At 37.7% G+C, this 19203-nt stretch overlaps 1 protein-coding gene across 6 annotated transcripts in view; it reads right to left on the reverse strand.

Moving 5' to 3' along the window:
* Positions 1-19203, reverse strand: part of Acer3 (alkaline ceramidase 3) — a 107401-nt gene that overhangs the window by 9581 nt on the left and 78617 nt on the right. For 4 of the 6 annotated variants that reach the window (XM_030242889.1, NM_001360615.1, NM_001360616.1 and 1 more), the window contains 2 exons: positions 3011-3112; positions 524-628 (listed from right to left, as the gene is read on the reverse strand). In XM_030242889.1, the coding sequence (XP_030098749.1) occupies positions 524-628; positions 3011-3112 (207 nt within the window). Of the gene's footprint in view, positions 1-523; positions 629-3010; positions 3113-7061; positions 7226-19203 lie in introns of all 6 variants that reach the window. The other 2 variants (NR_153759.1, NM_001360617.1) reach the window with 2 other exon arrangements.

A 19203-nucleotide genomic window follows, 5' to 3' on the forward strand; every position in this document is an offset into this window, starting at 1 on the left:
TTAAAAAGATAAGGCCTGATAAAGGATGCTATGGACGTATGACTGAATGGGTGACCAGTGAGAATTTATATCCATTTTTTGCTGTACATGTCTAATCCTAAATAGTCTCCTTAAAGAGAACAAAAGGGGCAAAGTGATAACCAACTTATTTCTGGAGAAGGGTACTCCTACTCCAAGAAGGTCCAGATTGAAAACTCTAAGATCATACACCATCATACCCTCCTGCCACTCATCAAGAGTATAACTTGGATGTAACTGGGTCTTTTGGATACTAGTTAGTTGTGAGCCATCCACTTTCAGAATATGCATGATAAAATCCCCAATTATCAGCTGCTCCATGACTCCATACACACAACAAAATGTGAGAAAGGGTTTCTTATGGTCACCTAGTGGCAAAGGCAACAATGGACTATAAATCTGATTCTGTCTCCAACATTTTATATTTACACCTTCCTACTTGAAGTGTAAAGTCAAAAAAAGCCAAATTCTTCCAATATTAGGTTAAAAAGCCTTTATTTCCTACCTGAAAAGGATGTGAAGATAAGAACCCAGGCCAGTTAGAATATGCCACCATGCATGAAACTGTGTTGTAACACCTAGGACGGGGGGCACTCTCTTTCGAAAGTTCCTGTGTGGAGAAGAGAAAACCACAATGCTACAATGAAGACATGCTCGTGCTGACATTACATTTTGAAATATTTTATAATACGGCATTTATTTAATTTCCTTATATTTACTGTATTGTCTTCTAAAAGTATATTGTGGAACAAACAATATTTCCAGGAATTTTATGAAGAAATGACTCAAATTAATATAAATAACAATTTATTGACATCTTGTTAATTTTAATGCATATTAATTAATTAAAGCTTTTTGTTCTAGGTAACCACTAATCCATAGAAATTGTTTTTTAGGTAATACTTATTCATACTCTGGAACAACTATTTTCTGGATCACACTTTGAGAAACACTAGTCCAGTTAGCTATCTGCTCAGGAAAGAATACATATGTATTTCCTTTCATCTCAGTACACTACTATACAGTCTATGAATTTTTATAATATATACAGTTTCATATCTAAGTGCTTCTTTGAGGAAGCAGTCATTTGCAAAGCTAAATATGGCAGGAACTTGATAAAAATTCTTGATTAATTTAGTTACCCAAGTTACACCTAGTAGTTCAGATATATCTCAAATTCTTTTGATTAAATAAGTATATATCATACTAATATTTATTAGAGAAGAATACTGATGTGGTATGCCAACCCGAGGCCCATCTGTAGGTTAGTGGATCAGACCCGGGGATGACTATCCACTCAGTATAAAGGCTTCACTCTCCTACACATTATGTTGGATATATCTAATTCAGAAGCATGTGTCTTGATCTTAGTCTTGTACTTTCTTCTTTCTACCCCACACCTAGGGTTTCATAAAGTCAGGCTTCGTTCAAGTCCTGAGCCTCCTGCCTACAGTACAGGGATTATGGTCATGCACTGCCATACCCAGCTACATCTTAGTGTTTAAGCATGGAATGGATTTACTTATCTACATTTACTTACACAACTGATTTTTACTACATAGTTTAATTACCTACATTTAAAGTTTCACAATTTATATGAAACTTTTTAATACAGGATATTATAGAGAATTTCAAACATATGCAAAGGCATGCAAAGTAAGAGCCATATGTGGTGGTATATATTTGTAATCTCAGCACTTGGGAGATGGAGGCAGAAAGATAAGGAATTCAAGATAATTCTTAGTTATTTAGTGATCTCAAGGCCAACCTGGTCTATGTGGACCCTGTCTCAAAAACAAAAAGCAACCCCCCCCAAAAACAGAAACAAAAACACCCTCCTCAAAAGTAAACCAAAAAATAATACATGTTTTACCAAATATCAATAATTAATAAATTAAGCAAAATTCATGTCATCTGAACCTTCGTCTATATCTCTCTCCCACATTATATTGAGGAAAATTCTAGGTATCATATTTTATCATTAGATATTTTAGTATATGTCACTAGAAAAAATTCTTTTAACAATAGCTAGAATATTACTTTCACATCTAAAATATTAGTAATAGCCTTTTAGTATAAAATAGTTAATTATTAATTGAGTTCAATATTTCTGTTTATGTTTTCACAGTGAATCAAGATCAAAAAAGAATAATAACACTGTAACCAGTGGCTTTCCTACACTCATTGGTTAACACTGTAGCCAGTGGCTTCCCTACACCCCCTGGTTAACACGGTAAACCAATGGCTTCTCTACACTCTTTGGTCTTGTTTTTTGGTGGTGGTAGCGATCGAACCCAGGCTCTCATAAATACTAGACAAGCACTCAACCATCTGAGCTCTATCCTTAGCTCCCATAATACATCTCTTAAGTCTCTTAATCTTAGGTTATACCACTCTCTTTCTCCCCTCTTGTAATTTATTTGCAGTAGAGGCCAGGTCATTCAACTTCTAAGTTTCCAAATAGTCCAAACGTTACTGATTGACACATTTCTTCAAAAGTTTTACATGCATTTTAAATGCCAATTACAAATCATTCTTGTTTACTTGAAGCAAACTAAGTTTTTGTTTGTTTGTTTTTAGGACAGGGTTTCTCTGTGTTATCTCCTTGGTTGTCTAGGAACTCACTTTGTAGACCAAGTTGTCCTTGAACTCACAGAGATCTGCCTGCCTATATCTCCCAAGTGCTGGGATTAAAGGTATATGCCACTATGCCAGCTTTGTTAGGTAGTTTTCAAAGATATAGTAAATCTGTGATTAACTGTATAGTCTTGTAATGCACACATACAAAATAATCCAAGATTATAAAATATTCTGAGGTCAAACTTTCAGGCAATTTAAATAGGTATTCCCAGAGTTTAATGTTACTGTGTTATACAGTGTCAACATTCATAAAATTTCATTTTAGGAAATTGTTGTTTCTATATGCCTACTAAAGTTTCTGCTTAATATAATGGTTCCAAATTTATTCTCAAGGAATGAAAATATATCTTACCTCAGTGAATCACAAAAGATGTTATCTATATTCCACAATAAAAACCCCAATAAAAAGACAGTTAAGGATGTATAACCTAGTCCTCTAAGCCATGGATAAACCCTGTGGAGAAAAGAAAAGCAACATGACAAATCTTCAAGTCGTATCATGGTAAGAGGTGAGCGCTGGAAGTCATTTTTTTTATGAGCAAGAAGAGTCCTTAGGAGACTGAGAGCAAACCCATTTATTAATGTAACACCTTTGACAATCATGTGTTACATAATTTAAAAAGATTTTTTGAAGTGTGTCTTGCTAGGTTGTTCCTCAGGTTGGTCTCAAATATCAGGGCTCCCACAATCCTCTTGCCTTAACCTCCCAAGAAGCTGGGAATATAGCAGTTTACCACTGTGCCTAGTTATTTGCTGAACGTTCATCTATTTAAAGGTACTGAGAGAAAATGGTCCATCAAGGATGTTAAGTACATGAAGGAGATAATCCAATATACTTGCCCCCAAAATTTTCAGTGGCATGGAAGAGATAGGGGGAATATGGGTTTAGAGTTAACATAGGTTGAATCACATTTTCTGCCAGGTACTGAACTCTCTCCAACTCTCTCTCTCTCCTTCTCTCTCTCTCTCTCTCTCTCTCTCTCTCTCTCTCTCTCTCTCTCTCTCTCACACACACACTCACACACACACACACACACACACACACACACACACACACACACACACAAATCACAGAACATACTAAGTTCTTTATGTGTCAGGCATAGTTCTAAGCCTTTCAGTGGGAAGCAGTTAGTAAGAAAGCTCTGCTCTCAGGAAACTTATAGTATGGTTAGGGTAGGAAATGAAAACAGTATTAGTTATAGTTATAAATGTTTTGAAGAAAAGTAAAGGAATTTGGAGGTAATAAAGAGATGTTTGGGTGGGAAATCCCTCTGTCAAGTCTGTAAATACACCTATGAGGCAGGTATTCTTTTTACTTCACTGCTAAGTAAGTTGAAGGGTGGTGAATTGCTTAAAATATAGTAATAGTGGCCTAATCACTTTTTATAGCTTTAATAAAGTCGACTTATTTATTTGTTTTTTTGAGACAGGGTCTTGCTAGTTAGCCTTGGCTGGCCTGCAACTAAGCTGATCATGCTGACTTTGGATTTTTAACTATCCTCCTGACTCTGCCTCCAATGTACTAGGATTATAAGCATATGCTACCATACCTGGTTTAGGACACACATATTTATAAAGTACATCTAGGGTCTAGAGAGAAGGCTCAATGTTAAGAGCCCACACTGAGTTTGGTTCCCAGTACACTTGTTAGGCAGCTAACAACTGCCTGTGATTCCAACATCAGGGGTTCCACTCTTTCTTGTGGCCTCTGAAGATACTGTCACTTACTTGCTCCCACTCAACACACAGACATACCCACATAAACACAATTAAGAATAAATTTCAAAAAATATACATATGAATCCAGGCTTAGTTTTGGGAGACTGAGTCAGAAAGATGCAGTGGTGGGAGGCCACCCAGGGCTATGGAGAGGAAACCTGTTTCAAGACAAAAACAGATGAGCAGAAGGTGCATGCAACTACTACTGTACTTTTCCCCAAATTAGTAAGGGACATTGTTTTGTATAATTATCTATCTATATATGCTATCTACATAACTTCCTCAATATGGTATTTATTGCTGTAATAATTCTTTATAAATTTTGGTGTGAGTTCTCTGTTGCATATATATTTTGGAGATATTCTCTCCAAGTCTGTGACTTGCCTTTTGTTTTTTGAACACAGACTCTAAGAACCAAGTTTGTACTTTTTTTCAAGCCAAGTTCTTGCTATGATTGCCTAGGATGGCCTTGAGCTATAGGCCAACCTGGTCTATGTGGACCTTGTCTCAAAAACAAAACAAAACAACCCCCAAAACAACAAAAACAATGCTCCTTACTAATTTGGGGAAAAGTACATATAAATACAATAAAATACCACTGCACTAGTAAGATATAACTGAAATGAAAGGGGACTGACACAGCAGGTGTGCACGAATTCAGAATAACTGGAACCACTTGTACATGGCTGGTAGAAATGTAAATTAGTACCACCACTTACCCCCAATGTCTGAGGGATTGCCCAGTGGTAGCAAACTTGTCTATCATATTAGGGTCCCTAGTTTCATTCCAGGACCAAGAGAGAAAGAACAGAAGGATAGAGATGAGAAAGGAAGAAAAGGGGATATGCAGTCCAGCTGGCTTATAACTCTCTTTATATTTTCTTTTTATTGTTTTGTTTTTCAAGACAGGGTTTTCTTTGTGTAGCCCTGACTTTGTGTAGTCCTAGAACTGACTCTGTAGACTAGGCTGTCTTTGTACTCAGTGGGATCCACCTGCCTCTCTTCCAAAGTACTGGGAGCACCTGGAACTCTCTATCTGGACAGGTTGGCCTGCTTCCCCAGTGCTGTGACTAAAGGTACACAACACTATGCCCAGCAAATTTCACATTTTTTACCAAAAGCCTGAAAACATTTTGATCATGATTATATTTAACCTGCAGATGAATTCAGATAAACTGACACCTTAATGATACTGACTTTTCTAACCAGTAAGGCAGTATATTTCTCAATTTATTTAGTTCCTTTAGTCTCAGCAAAAAACTGTTGCTTTCAATGCATAATCCGGCACATGCTGGAACACTGTCCAAGAATGGAGTCGGGTGAAAAGAATTCTGAGACTTGTGAGAAAACTCCAAGAAAATAATACAAGAGTCTTATGACCTCAGTTTCTTCAAAAACACATTGTTCTTGGAATGTGTTTTAGTGCTCCTCCCAGGAGTAGCAAGTAGGAATGAGTTCCTTTTAAATTATTTATTACAGATGGCTATTATTTGTTTATATGTCTAGATGGAAAAACACATTTTTGCAGTGTGGCTTGCATTTTGATTGTACACTTTACTATGTGACTCTTAACTGTCACAGTATAAATTGCCTGATCCTCTGAATAAAGTTGGCTACTGCATGAGACTTAGTCAGCCTCATTTATCGGCTCCATTCTCCCCCTGTCCCATCATCTCTAGAGCAGTAAACACACACATATTTGGTACTTCTACTTTAACCATTTCATGATATTGTAAATTGTACATCAAAAAATTTCACTTTCCATTCATTCCCATTAACATATAGAAATGATTTCCCACCCACCTCAGGCTAGAAAGATGACTCAGTGGTTAAGAGAACCTGGTGTTCTTCCAGATGACCCAAGTTTGTTTCCCAGCACTCATAACCAGTGGCTAAAAGGCACCTTCAGCTCTAGCTCCAGGGGAATCTAAATACCTTCTCTGGCATCCAAGGGCACCTACACTAATATGCACATACACACATGTACACATACATAAAAATAAAGTCAATCTTAAAAAAATGAATTTTCTTTGGAATCCTGACTAGACACCTATAATTGATAAATTTCACTCACTTCTACTAGCTTTTTACTAGTCTTTTGGGTACATGTTTGTGGTTTTGCTTGTTTGGTATTTGGTACATACTTGTATTATCTTCAAATACCATGTTAGACAGGACTTCCATCAGCATAATTCTGAGTAAAATGGCAATAGTATAATAATCTTATTTTATTCTAGATACTACAAGACTTTGAAAAAAACACACATTTTAGGTATTTTATATGCCACAGAATTTATAGCCTAAGAAAATCCCTTCTTACTACTCAGTAGTAAGGCCTTTTGTTTTTAGATTGTGAATATGTGCTGAATTTTATAGAATACTTATTGTAAATCTACAGGTATACAGTTTTTAAATCTTTTATTTTAAAAATATGGTAAAGAATAATACCAGATTTTCAAAAGATTTTATTGTTTTACTGTAAACATCTGCACATAAATAGTGATTTATTTTTATATTTTATCTATGTTTTGAATTTTCTGAGGCAGGGGCAGCCTGTAGCTAAGGGTAGCCCGGGAACTCTCAGTGGATGGTGATCTCTAACTCCGGATCCTCCTGTCTCTGTGCTACAGTCACAGGTATATGCTACCATCCCTGGCTTAATGGCAATTGTCTAAACTTACCATGGCAAATCTTCAGTTCTCAGAAGAAGTACAAAGCAAAATTCTTCAGTAGGGTGAAATGAATGTCTTTGGTTATCCAGGTAGCAGGGCGCGAAGGAGAGAGCAAGAACTTCATCAGCACATGGTCCATTCATGCTCAGTACAGACAAGACTCTGGAGATACACTACCCATCCAGCACAGGACATGGGAATAAAATACATAGAGTTCTCAAAATATCTGTGTCTGGTGTGATTAGCCTTCATTCTACACTGGTTGCCGTCATGGTGTAAAGCTCTTATCTAAGAAGTTCTTTCTCTTCTCCTTCCCTAGAGAATGCCTTCACCTCTCTCCTGGGTTAGTCCCTGTCTGGAATTCCATATCTTCTTCCTTTTTATATTGTTCTCTTTTTGGTGAAACAAATTTTCTAATACAAGGGTGTTCCTGACCAACAATTTATTGAATTTAAACTTTTTTCGAAAACTTTAATATAGGAAAACATTTCTCCATATTTTGTTGATAGTATAGTTAACTATAGAATTCTAGATTGGAAATCTTTCTTTAGAAATTCAATGGCACTGGTCTACTGTCTTCAAGCTTCTCATGGGGCTTTTGGAAATTTAAAAACTTTCTGATTTCTAGTCATGTCTTCCAATTATTTCCCAGACTCCTTGTTCCTGCTATTGCCTGATACTTAAAAACATTCTGTCATGCAAGGCGAGGTTCTTGGCTTAGGATGTGGCTTTCTAGGTCAATCTAATAAATTTATAGAAATCTATTTACTTTTCTGTTTTGAAGATTTTACTGAATCTTTTCCTTGTGACTTTGTGCATTTAAAATAAAGTTTTTGTTGTAGTCTTAAAGCTAGATGGAAGCAAAACAGATGGCTGATACTTTGAAATACTATGCTCTTTGGTATTTCTATCATTCATTTCTCTTCAGGTTTACTCTATCTGATTTAGAATTTGTTGTTTTGAGACACAGTTTCATGCAGCCCAGGCTGGCCTTGAACTTGTTATATAGCCAAGGATGACACTTGACTCCTCCCAAGTACAGGGTTATAGGCAAGTGCTAACACATCTGGCCTTTGCTTTCTAATTCTTAAAGTTGTAAGTTCAGTTCATTATTTAACTGTTCCTCACCCCCCTTTGAGCTGAGATCTTACTATGTAGCCTTGACTGATCTTGAACTCATAGATCCTCCTGCTTCTACCTCCTAAGAACTGGGATTGAAGGCATATGCTACCATGCCTGGTTTCCCTTCTTTTTGTTTTTGAGAGTGGGTACTGTTAGGTAGCCCAAAGATGGTTTCAAACTTGTGGTCTTCCTGCCTCAGGAGGAAGTATATGCCTACTGGGAGCATAGGGCTGTACAACCTTTGCCGTTAGAGAAGAATTTTAGTACTTTTTTACCTCATCTTAAGAGAGAGTCTGATCAGTTCCTTTAATACATGCCTTTCATTGTGGAAGTAACCATTACACACTGAAATAGATTTGATCAAGGGTACCATTTCCCAAAAAACTTCCTATGTCAATGTACTAGAGTTGAGGAAACTACAGAGACCAGATCTTGTTTCCTGACGCATTTCTTTCTCTACTCTATTTCCTGTCTTTTCTACATTTTGTTGAGGGGAAGGCGGTTCTTGAAAATCACTTAAATTTCTATCTTCAAAATTGCACAGTAAAGTAGATATTTCAGAAAGATGAACAATGAGTATTCTTTTGTAAACTGTCTGCACATTACTGGGATTTGTGTATACTCCATTTGGTAATGTAGTAGTTGGAATAAATGTGAACAACTAACATCACTCTGATTCTGCCAGAAGGGCAAGTTGGAAACAGCGAGGCCCCTGTTGGCATGATGGTGCCTGAAGGGCACATTTCTTCATAAATTCTCAAAGAAGTCGTCTTAGTTAGGGTTGCTGTGAAGAGACACCATAACCAAGGCAACTCTTATGAAGGACAGCATTTAACTGGGGCTGGCTTACAGTTTCAGGGGTATAGCCCATTATCATCATGCCAGGAAGCATCCAGACAGACAAGGAGCTAGAGGAGCTGAGAGTTGTACACCTTGATCCAAAGGCAGCCAGGAAGAGACTGTCTTCTACAAGCAGCCAGAAGGGGACTGGAACTCTACACTGGGTATAGCTTGAACATAGAGACCTCAATGCCAACCTAAACAGTGACACACTTCCTCCAACAAGGCCATATCTTCTAACACTGCCACTCCCCACGGACCAAGCATTCAAACACATGAGTCTATGGGAGCCAAACCTATTCAAACTACTACAGGAGGGGTGTGTGTGTGTGTGATATACATTCTAAAACTTCAGACTAAAAGACAATTTACCATCTTCTTTTACTAGAGGGCATTGTTTTTTCCTGGCCAGTTCTTTCTGGATCTATTACATGCGGAATGGTGATGGGAAAACAGTTCCAATTATCTGGTTTTTAAAAATTATTTTACATGTATTTATTTTGTGTGTAAATGCACACAAGTGTGCACGTGCATGAAGGCCATGTCATATATGTGGAGGTCAGAGGCCAAGTCACAGGATTTTGTTCCCTCCTTTACCATGTGGGTCCTTGGGACTGAATTCAGGTCATCAGATTTGGCAGCAAGCACCTTTATTCACTGAGCAATCTTCAGGCTCTAAACTAAAATCTTTGATTTTCTGTTTATTCTGAGGAGATGGAAACTAAAGATGTTAGTGTGCTAGCATCTTCTAGTCCCTTCAAGCTAACTATCATATAAGTACCCATTTATCTTCACAGCTTCTTTGGATTTGATGTTTTGAAGTTCTTCTTATGTCTTTTTAAGCTAGCTAGTATTTGAAGTTTATTGTATTTAATTCAGAATTTCTAGGTGTTTTATTACAGAGGAATTTTAAGATTTCAGTCACAATTTAAAACAAAAGTTTGAAAATTTCTATTTGATATTAAAAATCTTTATACAGAAGCATGTTCCCGGGTTCTAGGGATTATCAAGTTAGCTCACAATGAACCAGGCTGTGGTGGTGCATGTCTTTAGTCCCACTCAAACATCTCTGAGTTCAAAGCCAGCCTGATCTACAAAGTGAGTTCCAGTATAGCCAGGGGTACACAGAGAAACCCTGTCTTGAAAACAACAGCAACCTTACAATATAGTCAGAGTCAGATAAAGAGAAAATGGACAATCACTAAACAGAGATACAAGAAAGAAGGTATGGCAAGGCAGATAAAAGATAATTTTATTTCATAAAGACTGCCAATAGTAAATACTTTAAAATCTTTTTATTATGAGAGGGCAGCTATCTGTGTATCTGTGTGTGTTCTGTTGGCATGTTGCCTTTGAGGGCTGGTTCTTTCCTTTTAATGTTAAAATTAAGATTTGACATGTGGGTCCTGGGATTAAACACAGACCATCAGGCCTGGAGCGAAGTGTCTGCCTACTGCGCCATCTCACTGGCCCATTTAAAAAGATATTTGTATCTCTTAGCACACCTATATCCTATTAGACTGCAGTTAAGCTGATAAATGTGTTTTATGTTTCTTTACATCTAGTTGTAAGTCCCCTGTGTTTTAAAAAATTATTATTTTAATTGACAAATTATATAACACAAATTATGATTAATATACTTACAGGATATATGCTTATCTTCTATCTATACAATGTGGAATGACTTTTAAAATTACATTATTTTTTAGTGTGATGTGTATGCATAGGTATAATGGGGCCCACATGAAAGGAGTAAATTCTTCCCTGCCACCACTAAGGCCCCAGAGATGGAAGGAACTCAAACTGTCAGTACTGGTTGCATGTACCTTTTAACTACTAAGCCACTTCACCGGGTCCAGTAGTCTTTCTATGTAAACCTGGCTTACTTCACTTAGCACAGTGCTCTTCAGGTTATTCTACCACATATATTCCTTTTTTTCATGGTTTTTGGAGACAGGCTTTCTCTGTATAGACCTGGCTGTCCTGGAACTCCCTCTATAGACCAGGCTGCCTCAAACTCAGAGGTCTGCCTGCCTCTGCCTCCTGAGTGCTGGGACTAAAGGTGTGTGCCACCACTGCCTGGTATGCATTCTTTTGGGCTAGTGGACTGGAGTTGGAATGGAACAAGCCAGTAACTGAAGTCTGGGTACAGACAGAAAAGGTCCCAACAAGACCCACTTTCTCCAGCAATGAACTATAAAAAAGGCCAGCCTAGCAAGACAGAAAACGTAAACTAATAATCATCTGCTATAGTCAGACATCACACACACACACACACACACACACACACACACACACACACACAAATGTAGTTCCTTCCCCAGGCCTAGCAAATGGAGAGCCAAGACTTCCATCCACAAAGTAAAGGCAGAAGTATCACAAGTTCAGGGCTAGCCTGGGCAATACTAGCAAGAATGTCTTATCCCAAACAACAAAAATAGAAAATGCATTTTTTCTTTTTTTGCGTGTTTTTAAAAGAAAACATAGTACAATTGAGGCAAAAATCTCAATGTTACCTGATGTAGTTCTAAATTTATGTAGAGGAAATGTTTTAGATAATTGTATTTTAAATGGAGCAAGATAAAGGTACTTTACATGTTGAATTATTCTCTTCTCCACTCCCAAGATACATAGAATTCTTTAGTACTTCAGGATGTGACTTCTAACGAGGATCACTGCTGATATTTCACTCATTTGATATTTCAAATGAGGTTATATAGGAACAGGTCCATTTTATTTCAAGAAAGCTGGTGTCCTTACAAGAATATGACCATATGAAGATACAGGGAAAATACCATATGACAGAAGGCAGAAACTTCAAAGTAAGTAAGATAAGAACTGCCAGCAAACCAGCAGAAGATAAGAAGAGTGAAATGGAAGGAATCCACCTGCATTTGTATTTAGAGCCTCTATACCACTTAGCTTTTAGCACTTTGGTAGACAACCCCAGAAAACTAACACAGCAAAAAAGGAGGTTAGGTTTCTGGACTGCACTAGAAACTGCCAACACTAACTAGCCATTAGCAGGCTGTAAATGTACACAGACAGCAAACAGAATACACAGCATAAGCACTACAGATATGCTGGAATGGAACTCTTAAAACATGCCCAGGCTGGGTGTATAGCACATGCCTTTAATCCCAGCACTTAGGAGACAGTGGCAGGTAGATCTCTATTAGTCTGAGACTAGCCTAGTGTACATATTGAGTCCAGGACAGTCAAGGTTATATAGTAAAATCCCATCTCAAAACAAACAAATAACAAAAGGAAAACTAAAAATGACATGAAAATTATGAATTTTTGCTTACTAACAAGATTCTAAAAATAATATCAAAGACAAATTCAGATTGTGGAACTATTGTAAACTACATGTTTAACCAAAAAATTAAAATCTTAAAACTTTTAAAAGCAAGAAAATGTCCTTGTTAATTCTTGTAAATACAAGAAAAAAAATGAGCAAAGACATAGTTCACTAGAGACAATAGTAATGGCAAAAGAAAGAACATATGAAGATGCATTCAATATCATTAACCATTAGGAAGATGCAAATTAAAGTATAAAATATAGCATGTACTTTCTTAATAGTTGGAATAAAAATTGCTAGTGAGGCTGGGTGTGGTGGCGCATGCCTTTAATCCCAGCACTTGGGAGGCAGAGGCAGGCGGATTTCTGAGTTCGAGGCCAACCTGGTCTACAAAGTGAGTTCCAGGACAGCCAGGGCTATACAGAGAAACCCTGTCTCAGAAAAAAAGAAGAAGAAGAAGAAAGAAGAAAAAGAAGAAAGAAGAAGAAAGAAGAAGAAGAAGAAGAAGAAGAAGAAGAAGAAGAAGAAGAAGAAGAAGAAGAAGAAGAAGAAGAAGAAGAAGAAGAAGAAGAAGAAAGAAGGAGGAGGAGGAGGAGGAGGAAGAGGAGGAAGAGGAAGAAGAAGAAGAAGAAGAAGAAGAAGAAGAAGAAGAAGAAGAAGAAGAAGAAGAAGAAGAAGAAGAAGAAGAAAAGAAAAAAGAAAAAAATTGCCAGTGAGGATACAGAGAAACAAAATCACTCATATATTACAGGAAAAAATGGTAGAGCCACTCTGAAAACATTCTGCAGTTATAAGAAAAGGTAAACATACAATCACCATACATCTCAGCAATTCCACTCTGAGATTTTATTCCAGAACAAAGGAAACATGTGTTTTCATAAAAAACCTCTACATATATGTTCACAGTGGCTTTATGACAACCCCAATCTGGAAGTTACTCAACTGTGATACATCTATAGCATACTACTTATAGAACACTACTCAGCAAGAGAAAAGCCTACACTAGTATCCACAGGTTCAAAAAACAATCTCTAAGGTTATATTCTATATGATTTTATTCATAAAACTTTAGATGCCAAAATTATAAAAATAGAAGGCCAGCAGTTGCTCAGGATTAAGGACAGGAGTGGAACTGGGGGCAGGGAATAGATAAAGGAGCCACACAGGGTCCTTCTGCTGATGGTTGTATTCAATTGTGTCTGTGCCAACTCCCTTGTGATACTCTACTACACAGACATTTCCACATTACCTCAAAATAAAAGGTTTGTTTTAAGAACCAAAATGGGAAACCACCCAAATCATACTACTTACTGAGCTGAGCACCCACTGTACGGCTAGGACCTAGTTAAAGTACTCTCATGAATATTATCTAATTTTCATAAATTCTATTAGAGACTATGTATAGCTCTTACATGATCGTGGGAGAAGGCAAGGCAGATGGAGCTGGCCATGTGCCTGTTGGCTGCAGGCCCTGCTGCTGAGACACTTTCCTAGTCCGTAAAACATTAGATGACACTACAGCCTTCTTTGAGAGGTGTTACTTAACCTAGCCAAGCAAGTCAGAGAAAGAAACATTTGTTTTTATTCCTTGAATTTTAATTTTTTAAAGAATATATTTTATGTATATGGATCCTCTAACTTCATGCATGCCTGCATGCCAGAAGAAGGCATCAGATCCCAATATAGATGGTTGTGAGCCACCATGTGATTGTTAGGAATTTAACTCAGGACCTCTGGAAGAGCAACCAGTGCTTTTAACTGTTGCTGAGCCATTTCTCCAACACAACGAAAACATTTTTTAAATGTAGTACTTTTCGCCCCAGCACTGGGTCACCTTGGGCGCGGAGTCTGCGGACACCCCCAAGGTCCACAGAGCACTCTCCATGGATCTTAGGACCTCTGGTGAGTGGAACACAACTTCTGCCAGGAGGCAGGTTCGAACACCAGATATCTGGGCACCTTCCCTGCAAAAGGAGAGCTTGCCTGCAGAGAGCGCTCTGACCACTGAAACTCAGGAGAGAGCTAGTCTCCCAGGTCTGCTGATAGAGACTAACAGAATCACAAGAGGAACAAGCTCTAACCAGAGACAACTATAACAACTGACTCCAGAGATTACCAGATGGCGAGAGGCAAACGTAAGAATCTTACTAACAGAAGCCAAGACCACTCACCATCATCAGAACGCAGCACTCCCACCTCACCCAGTCCTGGGCACCCCAACACACCCGAAAAGCTAGACCCGGATTTAAAAGCATATTTCATGATGATGGTAGAGGACATCAAGAAGGACTTTAATAACTCACTTAAAGAAATACAGGAGAACACTGCTAAAGAGTTACAAGGCCTTAAAGAAAAACACAAAAACACAAACAAACAGGTAGAAGTCCTTAAAGAAAAACAGGAAAACACATCCAAACAGGTGATGGAAAGGAACAAAACCATACTAGACCTAAAAAGTGAAGTAGACAAAATAAAGAAAACCCAAAATGAGGCAACGCTAGAGATAGAAACCCTAGGAAAAAAATCTGGAACCATATATGCAAGCATCAGCAACAGAATACAAGAGATGGAAGAGAGAATCTCAGGTGCAGAAGATTCCATAGAGAACATCGGCACAACAATCAAAGAAAATGCAAAATGCAAAAAGATCCTAACTTAAAACATCCAGGAAATCCAGGACACAATGAGAAGACCAAACCTACGGATAATAGGAGTAGATGAGAATGAAGATTTTCAACTTAAAGGGCCAGCAAATATCTTCAACAAAATAATAGAAGAAAACTTTCCAAACTAAAAGAAAGAGATGCCCATGAACATACAAGAAGCCTACAGAACTCCAAATAGACTGGACCAGAAAAGAAATTCCTCCCGACACATAATAATCAGAACAACAAATGCACTAAATAAAGATAGAATATAAAAAGCAGTAAGGGAAAAAGGTCAAGTAACATATAAAGGCAGGCCGATCAGAATTACACTAGACTTTTCACCAGAGACTATGAAAGCCAGAAGATCCTGGACAGATGTTATACAGACCCTAAGAGAACACAAATGCCAGCCAAACTCTCAATTACCATAGATGGAGAAACCAAAGTATTCCACGACAAAACCAAATTCACACATTATCATTCCAGGAATCCAGCCCTTCAAAGGATAATAACAGAAAAAAACCAATACAAGGACGGAAACCAAGCCCTAGAAAAAGCAAGAAAGTAATCCCTCAACAAACCAAAAAGAAGACAGCCACAAGAACAGAATGCCAACTCTAAAAACCAAAATAATAGAAAGCAACAATTACTTTTCCTTAATATCTTTTAATATCAATGGACTCAATTCCCCAATAAAAAGACATAGACTAACAGACTGGCTACACAAACAGGACCCAACATTCTGCTGCTTACAGGAAATCCATCTCAGGGAAAAAGACAGACACTACCTCAGAGTGAAAGGCTGGAAAACAATTTTCCAAGGAAATGGTCTGAAGAAACAAGCTGGAGTAGCCATTCTAATATTGAATAAAATCAACTTCCAACCCAAAGTTATCAAAAAAAGACAAGGAGGGACACTTCATATTCATCAAAGGTAAAATCCTCCAAGAGGAACTCTCAATTCTGAATATCTATGCACCGAATGCAAGGGCAGCCATATTCATTAAAGAAACTTTAGTAAAGCTCAAAGCACATATTGCACCTCACACAATAAATAGTGGGAGACTTCAACACACCACTTTCATCAATCGACAGATTGTGAAAACAGAAACTAAACAGGGACACAGTGAAACTAACAGAAGTTATGAAACAAATGGATTTAACAGATATCTACAGAACATTTTATCCTAAAACAAAAGGATATACCTTCTTCTCAGCACCTCATGGTACCTTCTCCAAAATTGACCATATAATTGGTCACAAAACAGGCCTCAACAGATACAAAAATATTGAAATCATCCCATGCATCCTATCAGATCACCATGGACTAAGGCTGATCTTCAATAACAACATAAATAATAGAAAGCCAACATTCACATGGAAACTGAACAACACTCTTCTCAATGATACCTTGGTCAAGGAAGGAATAAAGAAAGAAATTAAAGACTATTTAGAGTTTAATGAAAATGAAGACACAACATACCCAAACCTATGGGACACAATGAAAGCATTTCTAAGAGGGAAACTCATAGCTCTGAGTGCCACCAAAAAGAAACTAGAGAGCACACACTAGCAGCTTGACAACACACCTAAAAGCTCTAGAACAAAAGGAAGCAAATTCACCCAAGAGGAGTAGACAGCAGGAAATAATCAAACTCAAGGGCAAAATCAACCAAGTGAAAACAAGAAGAACTATTCAAAGAATCAACCAAACGATGAGCTGGTTCTTTGAGAAAATCAACAAGATAGATAAACCCTTAGCCAGACTCACTAGAGGGCACATGGACAGCATCCTAATTAACAAAATCAGAAATGAAAAGGGAGACATAACAACAGATCCTGAAGAAATCCAAAGCACTATCAGATCCTTCTACAAAAGGCTATACTCAACAAAACTGGAAAACCTGGATGAAATGAACAAATTTCTAGACAGATACCAGGTACCAAAGTTAAATTAGGATCAAGTTAATGATCTAAACAGTCCCATATCCCCTAAAGAAATAGAACCAGTCATTAATAGTCTCCCAACAAAAAAAAGCCCAGGACCAGATGGGTTTAGTGCAGAGTTCTATCAGACCTTCAAAGAAGATCTAATTCCAGTTCTGCACAAACTATTCCACAAAATAGAAGCAGAAAGTACTCTACCCAATTCATTCTATGAAGCCACAATTACTCTGATACCTAAACCACAGAAAGATCCAACAAAGATAGAGAACTTCAGACCAACTTCCCTTATGAATATCAATGCAAAAATACTCAATAAAATTCTCGCTAACCGAATCCAAGAACACATTAAAACAATCATCCATCCTGACCAAGTAGGTTTTATTCCAGGGACACAGGCATGGTTTAATATACGGAAATCCATCAATGTAATCCATTATATAAACAAACTCAAACCCAAAAACCACATGATCATCTCCTTAGACATGGAGAAAGCATTTGACAAAATCCAACACCCATTCATGATAAAAGTCTTGGAAAGATCAGGAATTCAAGGCCCATACCTAAACATGATAAAAGCAATCTACAGCAAACCAGTAGCCAACATCAAAGTAAATGGTGAGAAGCTGGAAGCAATCCCACTAAAATCAGGGACTAGACAAGGCTGCCCACTTTCTCCCTACCTATTCAACATTGTACTTGAAGTCCTATCCAGAGCAATTTGAAAACAAAAGGAGATCAAGGGGACACAAATTGGAAAGGAAGAAATCAAAATATCACTTTTTGCAGATGATATGATAGTATATATAAGTGATCCTAAAAATTCCACCAGAGAACTCCTAAACCTGATAAACAGCTTCAGTGAAGTGTCTGGATATAAAATTAATTCAAACAAGTCAATGGCCTTTCTCTACACAAAGAATAAACAGGCTGAGAAAGAAATTAGGGATAAAACACCCTTCTCAATAGTCACAAATAATATAAAATACCTTGGCAAGACTCTAACTAAGGAAGTAAAAGATCTGTATGAAAAGAACTTCAAGTCTCTGAAGAAAGAAATTAAAGAAGATCTCAGAAGATGGAAAGATCTCCCATGCTCATGGATTGGCAGGATCAATATAGTAAAAATGGCTATCTTGCCAAAAGCAATCTACAGACTCAATGCAATCCCCATCAAAATTCCAACTCAATTCTTCAATGAATTTGAAAAAGCAATCTGCAAATTCATCTGGCATAACAAAAAACCTAGGATAGCAAAAACTCTTCTCAAGGATAAAAGAACCTCTGGTGGAATCACCATGCCTGACCTAAAGCTGTACTACAGAAGCGACAGACAAGTAGACCAGTGGAATAGAATTGAAGACCCAGAAATGAACCCACACACCTATGGTCACTTGATCTTTGACAAGGGAGCTAAAACCATCCAGTGGAAAAAAGACAGCATTTTCAACAAATGGTGCTGGCACAACTGGCGGTTAACATGTAGAAGAATGCAAATTGATCCATTCCTATCTCCTTGTACTAAGGTCAAATCTAAGTGGATCAAGGAACTCCACATAAAACCAGAACCAGTGAAACTTATAGAGGAAAAAGTGGGGAAAAGCCTCGAAGATATGGGCACAGGGGGAAATTTCCTGAATAGAACAACAATGGCTTGTGCTGTAAGATTGATAATTGACAAATGGGACTTCATAAAATTGCAAAGCTTCTGTAAGGCAAAGGACACCGTCAATAAGACAAAAAGGCCACCAACAGACTGGGAAAGGATCTTTACCTATCCTAAATCAGATAGGGGACTAATATCTAATATATATAAAGAACTGAAGAAGGTGGACTCCAGAAAATCAGATAACCCCATTAAAAATGGGGCTCAGAGCTAAACAAAGAATTCTCACCTGAGGAATACCGGATGGCTGAGAAGCACATGAAAAAATGTTCAGCCTCCTTAATCATCAGAGAAATGCAAATCAAAACAGCCCTGAGATTCCATCTCACACCAGTCAGAATGGCTAAGATCAAAAATTCAGGTGACAGCAGATGCTGGCAAGGATGTGGAGAAAGAGGAACACTCCTCCATTGCTGGTGGGATTGCAAGTTTGTACAACCATTCTGGAAATCAGTCTGGCGGTTCCTCAGAAAATTGGACATAGTACTACCGGAGGATCCCGCAATACCTCTCCTGGGCATATATCCAGAAGATGTTCCAACTGGTAAGAAAGACACATGCTCTACTAGGTTCATAGCAGCCTTATTTATAATAGCCAGAAGCTGGAAAGAACCCAGATGCCCCTCA

Source organism: Mus musculus, chromosome 7 (assembly GCF_000001635.26).
Source record: "Mus musculus strain C57BL/6J chromosome 7, GRCm38.p6 C57BL/6J".
Classification (NCBI taxonomy): domain Eukaryota; kingdom Metazoa; phylum Chordata; class Mammalia; order Rodentia; family Muridae; genus Mus; species Mus musculus.